Source organism: Pleuronectes platessa, chromosome 6, assembly GCF_947347685.1.
Source record: "Pleuronectes platessa chromosome 6, fPlePla1.1, whole genome shotgun sequence".
Lineage (NCBI taxonomy): Eukaryota > Metazoa > Chordata > Actinopteri > Pleuronectiformes > Pleuronectidae > Pleuronectes > Pleuronectes platessa.
Window position 1 is genome coordinate 12,864,342 of NC_070631.1, and position 20,388 is coordinate 12,884,729.

General features: G+C 42.3%; 2 protein-coding genes across 2 annotated transcripts; both read right to left on the reverse strand.

The window, feature by feature from the left end:
* Positions 1–343: 343 nt before the first annotated feature.
* On the reverse strand, positions 344–11,335 carry acvrl1 (activin A receptor like type 1). The gene is made up of 10 exons (XM_053424188.1): positions 10,657–11,335; positions 5,930–6,001; positions 4,355–4,591; positions 3,826–4,034; positions 3,631–3,730; positions 3,404–3,550; positions 3,020–3,295; positions 2,637–2,834; positions 1,671–1,801; positions 344–1,378 (listed from the first exon to the last, which is right to left on the reverse strand). Exons 2-10 carry the CDS (start codon positions 5,997–5,999, stop codon positions 1,232–1,234), a joined length of 1,515 nt encoding a protein of 504 aa, XP_053280163.1. The 5' UTR covers positions 6,000–6,001; positions 10,657–11,335; the 3' UTR covers positions 344–1,231.
* A 4,355-nt stretch (positions 11,336–15,690) lies between these two features.
* ankrd33aa (ankyrin repeat domain 33Aa) lies at positions 15,691–18,056 on the reverse strand. Its single transcript, XM_053424193.1, has 4 exons — positions 17,778–18,056; positions 17,533–17,662; positions 17,298–17,438; positions 15,691–16,886 (listed from the first exon to the last, which is right to left on the reverse strand). The coding sequence occupies exons 1-4, from the start codon at positions 18,033–18,035 to the stop codon at positions 16,069–16,071; spliced, it is 1,347 nt and encodes a 448-aa protein (XP_053280168.1). The 5' UTR covers positions 18,036–18,056; the 3' UTR covers positions 15,691–16,068.
* Positions 18,057–20,388: the final 2,332 nt, after the last annotated feature.

Sequence of the window (20,388 nt, forward strand, 5' to 3'; positions counted from 1 at the left end):
AGTTAATGTGACTCAGAGAACATATGAACATTTTCTTATCTTAATGTCATTTCATGTATTTACAGGTGTGTCATGTGACTGAATCAGCCACTCACCTTTACGTGCTACTGGTGACTGTTGACTACTCTTCAATGTCGTGATTTCATACGTGTCGTAACTTGTTTGTTAATCATTTTACCATGATGCAATGTGGATAAAAACAGGATTGCAAAACTTATTACACCATCATTTCCCTGCAGTTACGGCTGCTTCCAGCCCACACTGTTTGTCTATTATCTGACGACCTCTACTGGCCAATGCAAGCATTGCACTGTTATAAAACAAAGGGTCTCTAGCGCAAACATTTAAAAATACAATCCTTTATTTAACATATACAGTATTACATGTGAATTCCTTTACCATAGTGAGAGTGATGGTACATGTAAAGCTACAGAAATGTAAAAAAATAATTTGAAAAACTGTGTTGTACAAAAGGATATAAAAAGTGTTTTCATTGTTGAGTATTGGACACTAATATCCCTTTAGAAATATATTTACAATAAACCCATATGAGATACACGACAACAGCTTCAATGCTGCTAATATGTACAACTATATAGATCAATGTGTCTGTGTGCAGATAACAAATGCTTATTTTATATTAAGTTAAATATACTCACAGAACAGGTCATGTGTTTGGTATAAGCATTGCTAGCTGATGCCTTCATCCTGTGGTTTTCTTTGGCTTTGGTCATGATGGGATATTTTTTGTAAGGATAAACCAGTAATACTCCTCTTTATAAGAGAATGAGTAATAGTGCTAACAAAGATTTTTCATTCTGTCATAACAATGGGGAATTTCGACAATAGTGAGCAAAACCCTGTGAGCATAAAACAAATTATTTGGGTACAATTATTATGCTATGGAAGTTTCTGATCCTGACATTTATAAGTGGAAAATAAGATGAAGAAAAAATGTACTTGGTCTTCCCCCTTAAAGGGCCCTCTTGGTTTGAAGCACCAGAAATCTGGCAGTAGAAAATTAGGCTACACAAAAAGAACATAGCCTCGGGTGTGAGACAGTCTAGACGCTACTGCTCCAAGTCATGTGGCTTTAATGTAGTTCACTGACTGTGTGAGTCATTAGCTCAAAATATGCTAATGATATGCACTCCGTGCTGCTCCGAATGTGATGCAAAATCCCTTCCGGCTTTTCAAATCCTTTGTCCCTCCTCCGTTCCCGTTCTCTCGTCTAGATGTCCCGCTTGAGCTTCTCGATGCTGAAGTCACTGTCATGGTCCAGTTTGGAGAGCGTCTTCCTCACCCGCAGCGCCGTGAGGCGAGCTGGAGGGCTCTGGTACCAACACTCCTTCATGATCTTCACAATGGCTGAGAGAATCTGGACACACAAAGATAAATGTAACATAAGACATGGGTGTGTGTACCGTGTTCATACTGCTGTTTAGGGACTGGAGTGTCATTATTATATGTTATTGAATGATCGATCTGTGTTTACACCTATGTGAGTTATGTTTTACTTTCTTTGACAGACATAACTGTGTAAATTTGAGAATGCATGGGTGCTAAAGGTCAAACGAGGTGATACACAAAGTCATATTTGCAAAGCCCTGACAAATATAGTTGCACATGTCCATGGGCAAGTATTTGTGTGTGTGTGTCAGATAACCTACTGGGTGGGAATGGAGCCTGTTGTGCAGACTGGGCTTCTGCTGGTCCACACAGACCACCTTCTTCATCTCCTCAAAGCTGGGATCTGTAGGCACCATGTCATAGAAGGGAGGACGATACTCTTCGACGATTCCTAAAGCAAGCCCCAAAAGAAAAAAAAAGACTTCTTATGATGCTCTCCAGTAACTATCGAAAACAATCTTGGTGATGGGGCTCAATGGGGTCGTCAGGTGCAGAAATGTGCAGACTGCAATGTTAAATATGGTTAAAGTGGCATTAAGTTTGAAGTCCTTGTGCATTTTTAGAACATACATTTCTCCTCATTCTGAAATAGCCCACATGGAAATGAAGATAGGCTGTAGTGAGAGTTTTGTGAAGTTGATTTTCCAAACACGAGAGCAGGGAAAGATATCAATTCCCAGGCGAATACACTGGGATGAAAACCTAACAGGCCTGCTGAGTGTGTGTGTGTGTGTGTGTGTGGTTGTCTTTGTGAAAACACACACATACACACATCCACAGAGAGTTATGAATGTCTGCCTATCTTGAGAAAGTGCATTTGTGCACGAGGCGCGTGCGTATGTGTGCGCTTGCATCTACAAATTGTGTGCATGGGCATCTGGACTATGTACAAGTGAGTGCTGACACCAGATAAGAGTGTTTATAATTACTGCGGAGCTAATCATGAGAGAGGATAGTAGAGACAGACACAGACTAGGAAAACACTGGAGTGCTGAGAGACATGGGACTAGCTGCCTCTTCTGTATTCACTATCTATGAGCCAGACAGACATGGCAGAGAAAACACATTTCCAGGATAATCTGTGGAAGACTAACACATCAAACTATAGAAGCTCCGTTGACATACACATTATGTGTGCACTACTTTCTTCCTGAAGTTTAATTTGGTAAAAACACCCAATGTTTCTGCTAATGGGAGAGCCTCCCGATAGGCTGTTGTTTTATTACCATTGACATTGGTCCGGCGGGAAATTTCCCAGAAGACCAGGCCCAGGGCCCAGATGTCAGTTTGCTTGTATGATTCAAATACGTCCATTCGAATAGTCTCGTCCAGAACCTCAGGGGCCATGTAGCGCTTGGTCCCAACACGAGGGTTGTTCCCCACATCGAGGTAATCATGGGACTGAGAGTGTATCACAGCCAGACCTGAGGAGAGAGCAAACCCAGAGCACAATATTAAAGTGTTTAATATAGAGTGCTTCAACAATTTTTAACATAACTTAAACTAACCACAAAAAAAAAACCATCGGGATCAGCATGAAACAGCTGCTATGTCTCAACACTTGGAAACAGATAGGAGTCTAGTGTTCTTGCTGCGACGCGGCTCTCACCGAGATCAGCAATGCAGCACTGGCCGTTCCGCTTCACCAGGATGTTTCTGCTCTTCAGGTCTCGGTGGGCGATGGCTGGCTTTTCCTGGGAGCTGACGATCTCCGTGTGGAGGTGGACCAGGCCACAGGCCACGGACAGGCACATCCTCAGGCAGCTCTCTGGCTCCAGGCTGCTGTACTGCAGGAAGTCGTAGAGTGAACCCAGCTCATGAAAGTGAGTGACGAGCCACAGCTGGGTGCTGGAATTTTTGGATGTCATGTCAGAGGCTATGAACCCTACAAGCCAGAAGAAAAGATGTCTATTTCAATATCTGCCTTTTGGCAGGAGCTTTTTGAAATGACTTCTCAGCAGACGGACGGCATCACAACAATCTGCGGCCGTACCCAGGATGTTGTCGTGTCGCAGCTGCACAGTGTTGTAAATCTCTGTCTCTCTGAACCAGGACTGCTCGTCTCTGGAGGAGAAGATCTTCACAGCCACACTCTCCCCCATCCAGGTTCCCCTCCACACCTCCCCATACCGGCCTTTACCTGGAGACAGAGAGCGACACAATCACACAACTGTAAAGTCATACAAACCGGGCAAAGCAGGGGTGAGAAAAAAGACTGACCGACACACTCAGCAAGTGAGATTTGTCTGGCCATGGTCCTTTGCACCAGATAAGGCAGCCCTGTCCCACTGCCTGATGTACAGAACTCATCGAATATATCCTGTAGAAAGAGAGATAGAGATAATCTACACGTGAGAACTCAAAAATCTTTCAATAGTTTTCATGTTTAATATCTTAACATCGAGCATCTCTTACGTTGTATGTGGGGTCGTCTCCATTAGGGACCTTGAGCATGGTGACGTCCTGGTCTTCAGCGTTTCTCAGTCGGCAGCGGGCATGTTGGAAGCGCAGGAACAGCACCAGGCCACACACGCCCGCAGCCACGATCAACAGCAGCACGGACACAGTGATCCACAGCTCTGGGCGAGCGAATTCTGGGGGCGTTGTTGTTGTCGTTTCTCCATCTGGATACACACAACACGCAGGAATTAGCTGGGGACATTTCAGTACATTGACGAGAAGTTATAACTCCACATTATTTTCGGTTAAATGAAAACCTGCTGTGCATCATCATTCCTATAGAAAGAAGGCCACACAGTTTTACAAGTGACCACAAGGGGGAGCCAGTTACTATTTCAGAGAGAAGCTTTGAATCCCATCAGAACAAAGTAACGTGGAATGAGCCCTGATAGGACTCAACAATTATGAGGCTCAGTGTCAGACTTCAGGCTTCACGATTGGGATGTTCAATTATTATAAAAAAAACAATGATCTGGGTACTGACTAATATCTGGAGGTGGTGTGGCCAAGGCGTTGCAGTGGTTCTCTTTGCAGCAGGAGACATAGAATCGTTCAAAGGAGCTGTAGCACTGCTCCCTGTAGTTCACTGCGGAGAAACAGCCTCTCTCCTCGTAGCCCCGCACCCAGGTGTAGAAACAGAAGTCTCCTCGGCAGGTTCCGTTCACGCATGTGCCTTTGTCGTTCTCACATGTACACAGCAGCTTCTCGTCGTCTTCGGCGCCTGGAGCACAAGGACAAACACGAACATTAAACATACAGACATGTTCAAAGGCTTAGTGATGAAGTGATAAACTACACATTTAAATAGTCTATAATTATTTATGGCTTTCTAGTCTTAATGACCACTCAAAGCATTGTCATTCACCCATTCAGGAACACGTTCATGCACTTTTTATCTACGAGAAGGGGGAATTTGAGTTTCTGTATCTAGCCCAGGGTGACTTCAGCATGCGGAAAGGGGAAGACTGGGATCAAACCGCCATTCCTTCTGGTGAGAGGACGAGCACTCCACCCCCTGGGCCACAGTTGCCCTTTTAAGGAGGACTTGACTTTCTCGCAATAATAGAAAATAAAAACTCTCCAGGCAGCCACATGACAAGACTTTGATGAGCAAGGCGGAGTGGTTAACCAGGAGAGGTATTTTAGGTTTGAAATGATAAAGTAACAGAAAAACCAAACAACAGAAAATGGGAAGTCTGAATTACCACTTTGCACGTCGAAGCATTACGGTGCTAAAGATTTTCTTTGACTTTGATCTGGTGTGGAATGTGTCTTATAGGAAGTTATGGCCATGTAAAACCTGAACGTATGTGGGCAATATAGTATCACGTGAAAAATGACCACAGATCAGGTTTGTAAATGAAAATGCACAAATAACTCTCTGAAACCAAACCAACAGGAAACATGTCGAATGAACAATTTATCCACAAATAAGTGATTTAAAAAATGCTTGAACAGAGGACTTGTTTGAAGAAGTTAAAGCTGCATTATTCAGTTTCTGACCACTAGGAGGCAGACACTCAAATGTAAGTCAGATATTTCTGAGCCTTTCAGCCTTGGCATGGTCCACAACATCTGAGTTAACGTCCCACTCTCTTCACCGGCCTCTTTTTCACTTTGACTCTGCCGTTCCGTGCCAGGCTCTTAGTGTGGAATCAGCGTGTTTGAACTTGTTTGCTGAAAACATGTCTCTATCATTTTATCCTGGAGGGTTTGTGGGAACCATGAAACTGAAGCTTGCGGTCTATGTTCAGGCTGGAAAACTAAACAAAGAATTAAAACCTGCATTGTCAGTGGATTCTACACTATTACTAACCCAGTGTCAACATCCGAGTATCCTTTAATGGAGCTAGAATATGTGACCTGATAGCCGAGTGGTTAGGATTCTATGAGCAATGACTGGACCATTTGGTGCATTTTTCCCATGTTACTTTTCTGTCTGTAGTCACTGTCCCCGACGAATAAAGGTATAAAATGCACCCACTTCTAACAAGGGAACTTTTGTCGAATAGAATAAAATAAATACTTTTTTACTCTCCAAATAAAACCATGAACTCACCTGCATGCGTGGTAGAGATCCACAGGAACGCTCCAACTACCACCACTGTGAGTAGAGCAGAGCTTCCCATCTCTGTGAAACAGGAAGAAAATAATTAATATAATAAAAACAAATTATAATACATTTAAGGATGTCTCTTGATTGGGAACTGTCGTGATGAGAAACCTGATATTTTATTTGGGTTATTCTAGAAAAATAAGTTCATTTCCCGGACATCTCTGCTGCTACACGACTGAATTGTTCAGACTGTAGATTAATCATGTTGTCCATGAGGAGCCGAGCAGTGGTTAAAGCCTGTTCTTTGGCAGAGGAAGCAATGAGGTCAAAAACAACAGTCCGAGGGCCCTGCCTGTCTGCCTGCGCTGTAATTGCATTGAGTTGGGAAAAGGGGGCTTAGGGGAAGGAGGCAGCACTCCAGAGTGTTTGTGTATGTGCGCTGAGACTGTGTGTGGCGCTGTGCTACCCAGGCTCCAGGCCTGTCGACTCCTCGACTACCCTGCTCGCAGAGTAAATATTGATGGCTGTGCTTCCTGCCATTGAGCAGCCCCACCCGGCTGGCTGGCGAGACTCAGGTCTGCTCATTGTTTAAGGCTGCAGCGCTGAGAGTCACGCAAGCAGGAGGGTCGTCACACGCTCTAGAGTCTGTAACTTGACACCCAGGTGAGCTCAGACACAGTTACATTTCATTTAAAAACAGAAGTGAGAAGACATCGTCACACCACAAAACACAGACAAATATCTACTGTACAGACACAGTGTTGTTCATTGTATTGCTATGTGCTCAGCTAAATATGAAGCCTCTTGAGTTTTTTTATATCTTCTTTACGCAGCATAGAGCCTATAGCTTTTTCTTATCATGCCATTGTCACCAAGATGAATTACATAATCTACAAATATAGTGATTTATTCACCATACCTTCAACTTTGCTTCGCAGAAAAGGGAACAAGCACACACTAACTTAAACTCCCCATCAACCCTGAGGTTTTTGAAGGCTCCTCTCCTTCATCATTTAACTGAATTTATTTGTGATGAGAATTCTTGTTCCACTTTTGACTTCACTGTTTAAGAGCCACAGTGCAGCACCCACAGGCTAACGACAGTTCCAAGGCCAATTTCTTCTTTGTCCTCAATGGCAGCGGTAATTATATCAGTCAACAAGCATGAATTCAGGAAATGCTTCTGTTATGGAGGGGTGGTTCAAAGGGTTGTTCCGCTGGGGCACCATTTGCTTTTAGCCAGGGCCAGCTGTCAACTTCGTTCATCATCAGAGTGCCAGGAGAAACATGTGCTGAGGTCTGACCTGATATTTTATTAAATTGTACTGAATCTAAAATGTTTGTAACTGGCTGAGCTGAGATAGATGGGACAGTTGCCACAGAGGCTGACTGATGTGATGTGGTTCACTGTCCACAGAACCACACAAGATAAAATGTTAGGCTACAAACTTTTACTCTAGTCTTGCCACAGTCACATTTCGGATGCAAGTCATGTCCCACTGAGTTTTCAGTGGAAGGTTTAGCTCAAGTAGAGCCGGCAAGCTTTACACAAGAAATACACCAGACAAAGAGTCTAGTTAACAAGTCATCTTCTTGTAATTAAACTTCCTGTTACTCACTCTGGTAAAACAGAAAAGTGATATGAATCACTCCAGCCTTTCACAACACGGTTATATACACCTTTCATTTGTTTGTAGCTGGGTGGTCAATGTGCTTAGTTGTTGCGCTTGTTTGTCTCCCTGAGAATAACACATTTGCACAGATAGTGAAGGCCAATAAGGCCGATAACGATTCGTTATATAATAAAGTTTGCTTTGTTTTGATTAATTAACCTATGTAATCAAAAATAAACCATAGGATACAATTGTCAAGTATTGAATTGTGAACTGAAATGAATCTTTGGTAAACCAGTGATTTACACCTCTAGAAAACTCGAAGGACACTAAGTCATAGTCCCTTCAAAAATATGTGGAAAGACTGAATCAAATTCAACGTGGAAAATAAAATGTTGAGTTCAAACTTGGCTCTTCTCACTTAGTTATATTAATCCTTAGTTATTCATTAATACATTCACAAGAATATACAGCAACATATCTTATGTAGTCTATATCGAAGCATCTTTGGATTAATCTGAGCTGGGCTGTGAGAAAAAAAATGAAAATATGTTCTCTAAAATGGTCCTATTTTCTACTTATATAGGGACTGTAACTAGCAGCAGTTAGTTACCATCAAATATTCTCATAAAGGAGATCTTACATCTCTCATAGACAGTAAAATGAACTGCACACATCTGGCAGCAGAACTTGCACCTGTCAGCAAAAACTGCGGATATCCTCCTTTAGTTTTGATGCATCACACCAGATATATTTAAGCACAAATGACAGGAAACCATCACATGATCTTTTTCTTTTCATTTAGTTGTGTTAAATGTTACTGGAGAGAAACCACGGGAGCGCAGCTGATAAATGTGTATACTTGTATATTTACTCATTTAATGCAAATTGTGTCTTTTTCCTTTTATATTGAACTTTAAACAAATTTATTGAATGCAAGAAAACGTATAAAGTACCTGGCTGTCTTAAAAAAAACATGTTCTGAGTTATCATTTCAAATTTACATGTGTGTCTCACAGAAACTGACTTCAGACTTCCCTATCTTGTGTTTAATCTGTGGGGCTCCAGCTCAACCGATGAGAAGGCTCACTAAAACCACAAGCCATACTTCACCAAACAGCAAAGAGCACTTCCTGTCTCACACAGGCTCCATGTCAGTGCTTTGAATCTGTGGGTGCAGTGGAAGAAATTCATAAACACAACTCCACCCACAGAAAGAACTCAATTCTACTGGGACGAGAAACAACTGTGTCTCATTTCTCTGGAAAGAGCAGTAATCACATCCTCCTTAATGGCAGGCTGTCTTCAGACTCCAGCACACTTCCTCCCTCAGCTCTCTCCTGTTTGTTGCTTTTCTGTTCAAACCCTAAACCCACACGGCCCAAGGGGAAAGATCCATTGTCATCTCTTCCTCTCATCTACAGAGCGTGGACTCAGGGAGGCAGATCTCTCATTCCATCTGGATGACGGTGTGGTTGCACTGGTGGATGGTGGGGAAGCTCTCCTGTTGAGTCCTCTCTTATGTCTCTTCTCTAGAAAATATCTAAAGTCACTGTGAAAGCTTCTATCATGTGGTTTACATGCTGACCCTCGTACTGACAGCATTTGAGGTGCATGTGTTTTAAGAAGAAAGGAGCTTAAACCTGTTTGTCAGTGAGTGTGACCGTCTGTGAGCTCCAGCGACAGACTGATGTATCTTCATTCTGCAGACACAACTAAACTTGGCATGCTTGACGACTCAGTCGCTGTCTGCCCTGCTCTCATAAACATAAACTGAAACGAATACGTGTCTGGAGAAGACGAGCTCGAACAATACCTCAGTGCAAAGAAAAAGAGACACATGCACAGAGGTGTGAGTTTTATGAGGTAATGATGTCATGGACCAGCTACAGCACCCAACTGGAAAGAGCCTATGCAACACTTCTATCGTGACCTATCGTCAGAAAGTCTGCTGCAGGTTTCGAAAGTTTTCTGCAGGTTTCGAAAGGTGTGAACTTTTCACCCCAACGTGATTTTCAGAGAAGGGATTTATCACATAGTACAGTCCACGTGTTGCATGAAGTATTCACATCCTTAAAAGTACAGGTCAGACATAAAAAATATTGCCCCTGTTCCTGTCATATTACCATGTATTTTGTCATTTGTTTAATATTGCTGATGCAATCACTTTTAAACAAAAGATTAAATGTTGAAGCTGGTCGACAAGGAGTTTTTTTCAACTACTGCAAAAACGAATTGGCTTTTTTACCCATAGGATTTCATATTAATACGATTTTATATGTATAATCTTAATCCGAAGAGGAACTTGTAAATATAACCAGACAACTATATTTTGAGGCGAAGACCAATAACAATATTTGGAAGTTAAAGAATGTGACAGCAATTTATCAGCTGATGCAGAACATGAACATTTTTGGCCTTATTTTGTTAGTAATATGTGTAATATTAACATTTTGAACTATGATTTCTAACTATAATCAGCAGTGATAAGCCAGTATCCACTAATTTGCAGACTTATCAGTTCATCTTTATAAAGTACTTCAAAATAGGGCCGGCCGATAAGACAATGTCAATAATTATCGCTATACATTTTCATTAACATTGCTTGTTCTATCAAGCGTTTGTCGTTCTGGGCGTATAAAGAAAAAACTGAAACCAATATGTTTCTGTAAACTTAAATATCAATATTGTGATATTATCGATATTAAATTTGATTTACCGTGATAACCTTCTTTGGCAATATCGCCATATGTGAGTGTAAAGCGGCTGAAATAGAAATGCTTTAACCTACTAGTGCCTCAAATGTGTGGGAATGAGAAAAACTTTGAATTTAAACAAAGGAGAAGGATACAGGAGAATGAACAGAAGGTAAAATATAAACAAATCATGGTTTTTAGAGAGATAATGTCATGTAAGAGGATAGTTTAGTGTCTGGATCAGGTACAGGTCACTCTATGACACCTGTTGGCTCACATCTGGAAACACGTGGACTTTGGTGTGAGGCGGTCAAAGGTGATAAAGTCCACTGTCAGACTATCTCATGTAAATCCACCACAGTAGCATCATGCAACACTTAGATAGAAATAAAGAGAATAACAGTGAGACACCACACATTACCTATTTTCTGCTCGCCTTTAACTCAACACGTGCAAACTCCGCAGATCTTCCATATCCCAGTGTCCCTCCTTCCTAACAAAACCAGTTTAAAACACCACTGGATCCATTTCCGTAGAGTTTCCCAGACTTTTTCTAAACAGCAGCAGATGTTTCATCCGCACAGAGCTCACATCCTCTCCTCAGCCTCGGTGACGACCAACCCGCCGAAATTACAATAATAATAAAAAAAAGCGTCGTCCGCTTCTTTTCCTCTCGTTTCTCCACAAACGCGGAGCTTCCTGGTTCAACACAATACAAACAGAGACATGGAAGTGTGGAGGAAGCGAAGAGGAACCGGGCAGCTGGGTCCGGGCGCAGCGAGGACGAGCTGTCCGCCTCCTATCTCATCTCATCTCCGGCGAATCTGAGCTGATGAACCCGCGACACGGAGCATGGTCGTGGGTCAAGGGGCGAGTGTCGGCTCCCCCCCTCCTCCAAGTCCCGGGGAGTAAGAAACGTCTCTTGTTGTCCTCCGTGTTCCTGATCTGAAGTCGAGATAACCGATTTTTCTTTTTTTTAAATAGTCTACAGTTGTGTCCCACCCCTTATTGTCCCGCACAGACTCGGCTCGGACTGGAATGTGTTCTCATAGCGGTTTTCCTGTTGCCTGCTCAAACCTCTCATTTTCCCTTTTCCCCTGTGGACTGGTGTCTGCGCTGCACGGACAGGAATGTGCTTCAAAGACCCCCCCTCCCCTGACTTACAACAACATGTCTTTGGCTGAACACGAAAGCCACTCAACATTTTTTATCAGTTATTAAACTATAATCCAGAGGCCGATGGAGGCTTTTGTCACGCGTCTTACAACAGAGATGTTTCAAAAGCTAAACCTGCTGCAACCAAATTCTGAACACAGCAATGACATATTAGACACTTTCAGGTTGATTTGGCTGATGTGTTAGAAAACAGTTGCTTATTTCCACATCTAACAGTTAACATTATCACTAGTTTGAGCGGCTTGCCAGACGTACAATGAACTCCGCATAATCTCCGGACATTATTCGGACGGGCTGTGTGTGAGAACGCTAAGCTGCGGACATTGTCCTGAGGGGCTGTACGTCAAAATGCAGATGTCCATATATGCAGAAGGCCTTTGGTGAGAACGCAAATCTCCTGAACTAACTCCGGGTAATCTCCTGACATTATGCGGAGGGGCTGTATGTGAGAACGCAAATCTTCGAGTGAGACATTCCTGACGTTTTCCGAAAGGGTTGTATGTGAGAACGCAAATGTCCTAATGAGACTTCCCTGGAGTTTCTCCTGCCAGGCCCCTAGTAAAAACTCCAGAGAATGTCCGCATGAGCCCAGGAGCGAAGGAGATCCTCCAGAGGCTTCACGGAAAGTGAACTGTGACTATGTGTCTATGTGAGTGGGTGTGTAGAAAAGCCCCAGAGTATACAAGTAGATGACACATTAAGATGTCTAGAGAACTTTTGTTGACAAGGGCCGACGCCAGGGTCAATGTGCTGTAAACAAAAACACGCGATCTCCGCATCAAAATAGATACGTTACGTCCGGCCTCTGCCTGCAGTGCCACCTCTCACCTGAACGCTCTGGAGATGTCTGTGTTGTTGTGAACGCGTCTCAGAATCCGTGGAGAATCTTCTGTTGCTTGTTCATGTGTGAAAGGCAACTCCACAGAAAGTTTGTGGGGACAATCTCCAGATTCTATGTCTGAAAATGGCTGAGGATTCTTGTTTTTGTCCACCTGGTGAATGTGAGTAAAACATTCAGTCTTTTTTTAGACTCTATCAACTACTGAGGGCAACTCTTTTTATTTCCACTATGCTCAACAGTCACTCACTGTGTCTATCAGCTGTGCCCAGCTGCTTTTAAAGAGCTTCTCTGCTTTAAACGTCCGCCTGCTCTGTCCAAAACATCACAATAAGAGCAGAGAGAAGAAACCTAGAACTGTAAGGTTGGACATACAGTAAACCAATGAGCTGAAATACAATACAAAGCAATGTGCTGTATGTAACATCAGATTCACGTGAGTATTCTCTGCTAGTTGCCTTTTGTTTCAGGTTCATGTTATTTTAAAGAAATATTGATCATAACAAACTGCCAAACATGTCCTCTACTTGACTCAAAAGTAAACTACTTGATACTTTTAATTCCCAGAATAAACAATGCACTAAAGGTGTGCATTTAGGTCTCACAATCCAACTTTTTATATTTGGTTGTATTTGTATCCTTTTTAATGTATTCTTATTCTTAATAAAGTTTAAACTGTATGAGTTTGATACCAACATATTAGGAATCATTCCTAAACATTTCCTTAAATATATGTACATCAATATCAGATTTGTTTTTACTATGTAATATCAACATTGGCCCATAAAGACCCATATCAACAAGATAAACACATTTCGAGTCTTTTATTCTGCTAATCTGTATTTTCAGTGTATTTGGTGAGAACCTTAAAGTTTGCAAACACAAATTTAGACACATAACGGTGCTACAGTAACTTTCTATCAGAGCAATAACTGCAAAGTGCGTCAAAGTGTCAAATGCAGAATTATCTCTTAGATGCCAGAGAGACTCAGCTCTGTGAGAACACTTTATTCAGCAGAGCCTGAGAGAGATGTCTTCATGTCTCTAATATAAATTAGCCTCCTTGTTCTCAGGCTCTGTAATCTCTCCATTTTTGGCGAACGGCTGCCGACGCAGCTGGGAGCTCTCACATCAGCTGTCATTTAGAAAACAGAGCAAATTGTTGTTCTTTTTTTTAGATTTTTTAAATCAGCCGTTATTTCTCTTTCCTGCTAATCTCTGCCACTCAGAAAACCAGACACTCCCATTGCACCCCCGAGGTTCCTCCAATAAGCCTCTATTTGTTGTTTAATCTACTAAAGTAGGGGAAATGTGATATTGCTTCAGCTGACGTGTTCTCAAAAGCATGAAATCCCTGATAAATAGACGAACAGTTTTACTTCTCTTCCGCTTTTATGGTCAAAATATAATGTTGACTTTACAGTGTGATTACCTAATTCCCAGAGGTCAGAATCTGTACAATCTGATCCAGTCTGTGTTACAACAAGAAGACATGTGTTTGATTTCTCACAGCCCTGGTTACAGTCTTATGTGTTGCTTCACTGAACTCATGAGAGATATTCATTTTAGAGCTGACCTCAGGTCACCACGTTCCTCCTCTGTTAAGAGAGAATGACCCAAACCTGAAAATATACTACATGAGAAAAATTTGCTTCTCTGTTTAAAGTTGGGTGCTATAGCTCTTTGCCAACACATCTAACATCACAATTTAGCATCAAACACGTGACCCCTGTCCCTTTTATATTTGCATTAATTTCATAATTTGGCTAATATGGCTGATACAATAATATTTAAGCAAAAGTTAAATGTTGAAGTTGGTCTTCAATGAGCTTTTTTCAACCACTTGAAAGTATTTTCTGTTTTTTTTAATCAAATTAATAACATAGTCAGATAGTTTATAATCTTAACGTGGAAAGCAATTTGTAAGTAAAGATAATATAGTAAAATACTGGATATTTGCGGCTAATAACGACATTTGGAGATTGCTACAACAATACATCATCTGTTGTATAGCTTATAAAAGCTAATTGTTGTGATATTGCATATTGGATTAAAATATTTCAGAGGGTCCAAAAGCAATCATTTGCCACTTCAGAAATATTAAAGGCTTCGTTAATTAGCTCAGAATAACTTTATTGTGAAAGATTCACCAAGGTCATGTGATAAACAAGCGGTTCATCATATTTATTCAATTTCTAGTGTGAAAATACAATAATTTGCATTTCAACTAAAAGAGCAGTGTTGAGAGGGTACCTTTAACATCTTTTTCTGTTTGCCATTACTGTTCATCACCAAATCTTAATCTAACATACTTATAAACAGTGTTTAGTAGAGTTTACTGTGTAGAAAGAAAATCAAACTCACTCACAAACATCAGTCATTTTATTCCAAGCTTGTAAACAAACATTTTCATCCATCTTACACTCAATAAAGATGTAGAAGACCTGAGCTTACCAGAATCTTACATTGACTTTAAAGTAATCCCTGAAACACTAATCTTTCAAAAGATTAGCATCTATTAATTCTCTTTGAGACAACCCATTGAAATCTATGGTGTTGTAGTTGTAGCAGGTGATGCAGTTACAAGTATGTGGGATTTCATTTTCCTTGGAGGAGTTACCATGTTGATCTATGAACAGAATATTTTGTAAAATGGACCGTTATATTTATTTCTTGCTTAATGAGCATCATAGTATAAACAAAGGATTTCCTGAGTAATATTATGTTCAAATATTTTTGGACTATGCAAAGGTACCTCTGCCATCAAACGCAGTACTTAGACCACTGACAGTTGTGTGTCAGTCATACAGACCTCTGGTAGATGTCACATGTTGCATATACTGAAGACTGAATTAGCCTTGTTCGATGATTCGATTTGGGGATTATGCCTTTGAGGCTCAGTAACACATAACTGTAAAATCTAAAGTGACTCTACCTTTGGCCTGGTAGTGGTGTTTAAGGAGCAGCAGGAAACAGCAGCACATTTTTTTTAGGGATTTGTCTTGTTTTCAGGACAATGAGCTTCGCAGCTACGATTCACTTCCTGTTTCTGAATCGTTGCTGACCTGTTTGAAGTATGGACACTCTGCTTAATAACATATTTACACAGATGCTGCATGTGATGAAACAGGAAGGGCAGATCAATTTCATAGATTGTGGGAAAATATGCTTTTGACAGAAGTTACATGTGTTCAGACTTCTGTTTGTTTAGGTGCCACTACATCCACTGCAGAGAGGAGGCATTAAAAACTACAAGAACTGTACAATAGCTGAAACTAGCTTCAGTGCTTTGCCTTATAGAATGCATATACAGTATAATACAACATATTATGAAATATCCCTTTTTGTAGAGGAGCAAAACACATAGTTTGAAGACCTCTCTGTGTTCAACATTGTAAACGGCCCATGACTAACTATTACATATATCAATTTGCTCACATACAGTATTTGTTATTGCTTTATTTGTACTGCATTAACACCATAATGGCACGCTACCTGGAAACCTTAACAATTCACAGATTGACAAAGTCCCAACAAATGTACAATGTTTTCAAAAATAAAATGATGAACGTTCCATCCCCGCGTGACTTTATTTACTAATCCAATCTTTCGCAGATGAAATAAGAAACAGTCACATGTCACTAAATATCTCTCAAATTCAAGTGGCTCCAGTTTTCTCCTGTTCATCCAAGGCCAAAGTTTAAATAGTTTTGAATCTTCCGTCTGTTAAATCAGTCTTTAGAGTCGCCACTACCGCATACCCGTTTCTCATGTTGGACATAGTCACAGTAAAATTCTCAGAGAAAAAAAAGAGCTGCCTCATTTTTGGCTTGATGAACGTTTGGACCCCTTGGTCTTTTTCTCTTGGTCTTTTTGCTTTTCCTGCTTCTTCGCTCTCTTTTTCTCTTCCTTGGCTTCCTTGTACTTCCAGACAGGAGGCTCCAGGTAGCCCTTCTCTCTCTTCTTCTTTTTCTCTTTCTTTGGTGTGGGCTCGCCAGATCTTGTCACTTCTATCCTAGGAATACAGCCCGAGGGGAAGACGCTGTTCCTGTGTGCCATGCTGCGGGGAACGAAGCTTTTCATGCCACCTGTGGCCAGGCTCTCCCTGCGGTTGGAGTCCTGGCAGCAGGTCAGAGATACGGAGGCGGCTGACACAGGAGGAGGAGAAGCTGAGGTGATGGAGCCGTTGCTGTGGGATACTGTGCCCTCCTCCAGCTCCTTGATGCTGTGCCTTTCGAGCAGTTCGGGCACGGCAAACCGTCGCTTGCCAATCTCTGGAGGGCTGGCGGGACAGAGAGGACGGCAGCCAGTGGCTATCAGGGGGCTGTGGATACTCGTGGTCATTCGCACCATATAGTCCATGACCCCATTGTCTTGTGGGTCTTGAGGGAAGCTGAAAGTGAGGCTGTCTTTAAGACGCTGCCTAAGTTTCTGACTGGTCGTTTTGGGGGCGGTGGCCTTGTCCACCAGTGGCTTCAGCTCAGGCCACTCGGGGATGAAGCTTTCACAGAAATGCTCAGCGACAGGATGAGCCTGCAGACGGCGTATTCTGTTCAAAGTTTCAAACCCTCCTGTCCTGATGACCCAATCCTTCAGGCCTCTCCCTTGGACCATGTCGATTGCATTCATATCAGCACCTGCTCATGAGAAAAAAGCAGAAAACAAGGAAACAAGTTATTGGATGACCTGAGAACTGAGGAAATCAAATACGGCCTAAACAGTCAAATGACCCCCCCATGTGGTTGCTTTTAGAGCCTGTATTAGAAATGCAAGCCCCTCGCCTGTAGACTTCCTGTTCAGCTGAAAACACTGCTGTGGCCACAGTAATGGTGTTGTTTCTGCTGTACCAATTTAAGCCAAACTAGTTAGTAGGGGACGTTACATGATACTTGGTGAGATTAGCCAGGAATGCAAAGAGGGTGTTTGGGATTCCTCAGGAGCAAAGGTACCCCCATCGACCACAGACTTTGGCTTTTGTAACTTAGCAGACCTTTCAATTGCACAGAAAGTGAAATGACAAACACATGTCTCTGGTGCCATAAACCCACCATGCATTAGCAGGGCAGACACACACTCCTCTCTGCCCTGCAGGCCTGCCTTGATGAGGGCAGTGAAGCCACGGGGATCCCTGACCTCCGTGTCCACGCCAGAGTAGAAGTTAAGGATATAGTTCAGAATGGTGATGAAGCCTGAATTGAAAAAAACAACCGTTATTTTTTTGGGGTGTTGAATTGAGACCTGATGTTGAGTTTATGTGCTAGTACGGTATAACTTCAATCCTACCTGCCTGGGCAGAAATCATGAGGGCAGTATTTCCATCATTATCTTGCTGGTTGATGTCTATAAATGGACATGTATGCAGCATGGTGACAATATCGACGAAACCCTTTGCCACAGCGCACATCAGTCCATTCTGATGAGGAACAAGGTAGAAATAAAGTGGCCTTCGTTAAAATGTAACTGTACTTATGTGTACATTTTATATGTTTAGATATTTCTATCTACATATACAAAAATAAACTCCTCACCCTGCCGTTGATATCCGTCTCATTGGCCTCTTCTTTAGTGACTCCTCTCTCCAGCATGCTGCACAGGGAGGCGGGGTTGTTCCTGGCACAGGCCTCATACAGTGTTTTGGCCGGCTCTCTGGGATCTTCCTCAAATTCATAATCGGGAAGCACCGAGTCATCAGAAAACAGACTGTCTGAGTCCGAATCATCCAGTAGGACGTCGCAGTCATCGGATGGGCCTTCGCCCAGGTGGGGGTCATCACATGCAGTGGCCATTGGACCCCGCACTCTGCCTTGGATCAGGCCTCGGTGTCAGGTATGTTCTCCACTATTCGCATCTTTAATAGAAATGTAAGAAAATGAACAAGATTTCTAGATTTTCTTTTTCCAAATTTTTTCGCTCAGCCACTTCAAACCTCTGAGTTCATAGAAGCCAAATCGAGGAGTTGTGTGGACGGGCATGACTTCTAACAAAAGTGAAATCATAACATTTGAACAGATTAACATATCAACTTTAAACACTGTGTGGCCCACTCACACAGCATGGAGACAGTGGAGTGCTCATTTTCAATAGTTGAAATTTCTTACTGCTACTGCTACAGGGGCTGAACAGCAGATTGAACAGACACTAAACAAATACTGTGTTCGGTGGTCACATGCTGCTGATTTCATTTAAAATTGTACTGCTTATTATATTGTGCTCATCCCAATAAGAAATGTGCTGATGACTGTGTCGAAATTTGTGGACAAATATACTTCACTACAACTACATTTTATCCTTTCGGCATTTAGTTTAGGAACATGCATGATTTATTCTCCATCCATCCATGAGGGGGCAGGGGGGGGGGTACACACCCTGGACAGGTTGTCAGCGTATCATAGGACCAGCAGACAGAGACAAGCAACCGTTCACACTCACATTCACACCTACGCTCAGTCTAGAGTCCCCAATTAACCTCACCCCCAATCTGCATGTGTTTGGACTGCGGGAGGAAAACCCAAAACCTCCACAGGAAGACTGAACCGCGATTCAGACCGGGAACCTTCAATGACTTCTTCACCTCACAAACAAAAGTCTCAGTAGATGTTTGACAGCGAAACTACAGCAAAAACAATGGCGACCTCTAAGGTTAGCATGCTAAATAGATCTGTTGACCTGAGAGCCATGATGCCTAAAGTGGATGAGGAGCTTCATCTCTGCTCAGCCCCTCTGCTGGGATGTAAGTCATTTACAAGACATCCGTATCATTGCCTGAACAACCTGCTCTGTTTACTCGTGTTTGGAATAGAGCAGGAGAAAAGTTATTATTACTGAGAATGCACAAGTAATATCCACATATGTAAGCTCATTAAAACTCAAATATATAAAATGGTGCAAGCCATATTTACAAATTTTACAAACAGGTGGAGTAAATTTGATTTCAGCAGGAGCCCAGTCTGTGACAGTGATGGGAGTGAAGGCAGAGCAGGAGGACCTTACTGGGTTGAGGAAGGCCATATGGTGCCTGAAGCGACGGGAGGCCAGTGTAGTGACAGCATCTGTCATGGTGTCTTAAGCGTGTGTCACACTGCTCTGCACTTCAAGTACACTCCGGTTCTCCAGTTGTTTACAGTTTGTGTTTGCATGTATGTAAATCAATAACCTCCAAACACACTCATACAATGTGTTGTGATCTGTTGGGATTTGACTTATTACTAAGGAGCGGATGATGAAAGAGAGAGAAAGAACTTGGCTGCTTGAATGTGCGCCAATGAGGGATTTCATTTCTCAGGATGTCTGTACCCTGCATACATCATTAAACCAAATCACACAGGTAATTGTTCGCACAGAATTAGTTTTGCACCTGGTGACAATTATATGCTAATGCTAAGTTATTAGCCTAATAGCGTTGTTTGGATAATCTGTCGTTAGATGTCAGATAGAACTGCTCAACTCCTCTAATCCCGCAGACATATGTTTCTGTTTCATCTCTCGCAAGAAATAAATGAGGATTATTACCACAAACATTTTCTCTCTCTTTTCTGACTCCTTCTTCACAAACATGGAAAGCTCTCACTTTACTCTGCCACAGCGGCCTAAACGTCTGCTGCAGTCCAGTAGAGTTGTTGCCTCTGAACCCTGTCTCTGTTGCATGTTGAAGAACTACAACCATTTGTGCCCAAGCAGAGAAAAGTCTCCGAAAGAAAATAGTAATAGTGGAAAGTCTCACCCTAAAACAATCCAGGGATTGTTGGTCCTCTTCAGTCTTTGTTCTCTCTTTGTTCAAATTTGCTCTTGTTGCTTAAACCATCCTCATGTCTTTGACCTCCACTCTTCCGGATGTTCCTTGGTGGAAACTGGTTTATGTTTAAGTTTCCCAAACTGACTCCATATCGAGCCGCCCCCCCCCCCCCTCCCTGCATGTATCCCACTGGCCAGTTAGCTTTCCTCATCAGCCAGCAATCCGTCCAGGTCCCAACTTAGACTCCGCTGTCCTAAGTCAGGCAACATGCTCTGTCCCTCTCATCCTGATTACAGAAGATTTACGGATTAAGAGAAAGAAACAGACAGAAGCCATCCTTGCTCCCCTTACTGTCTGTTGCGTTCAGTCTGCTCTCCCTCCTGCTCCTCTCACGCGCTCGTCTCCAC

Coding starts and splice junctions, on each gene's coding strand:
- acvrl1 (XM_053424188.1), bottom strand. CDS start 5,999: ATGGGAAGCTCTGCTCTACTCACAGTGGTGGTAGTTGGAGCGTTCCTG. Junction 2,835..3,019: donor GTGCTGCATTGCTGATCTCG/GTGAGAGCCGCG, acceptor CTCTCTCCTCAG/GTCTGGCTGTGATACACTCT. Junction 1,379..1,670: donor ACAGGCTCCATTCCCACCCA/GTAGGTTATCTG, acceptor TTGTGTGTCCAG/ATTCTCTCAGCCATTGTGAA.
- ankrd33aa (XM_053424193.1), bottom strand. CDS start 18,035: ATGGCCACTGCATGTGATGACCCCCACCTGGGCGAAGGCCCATCCGAT. Junction 17,663..17,777: donor AGACGGATATCAACGGCAGG/GTGAGGAGTTTA, acceptor GTTCCTCATCAG/AATGGACTGATGTGCGCTGT. Junction 17,439..17,532: donor CATGATTTCTGCCCAGGCAG/GTAGGATTGAAG, acceptor TTTTCAATTCAG/GCTTCATCACCATTCTGAAC.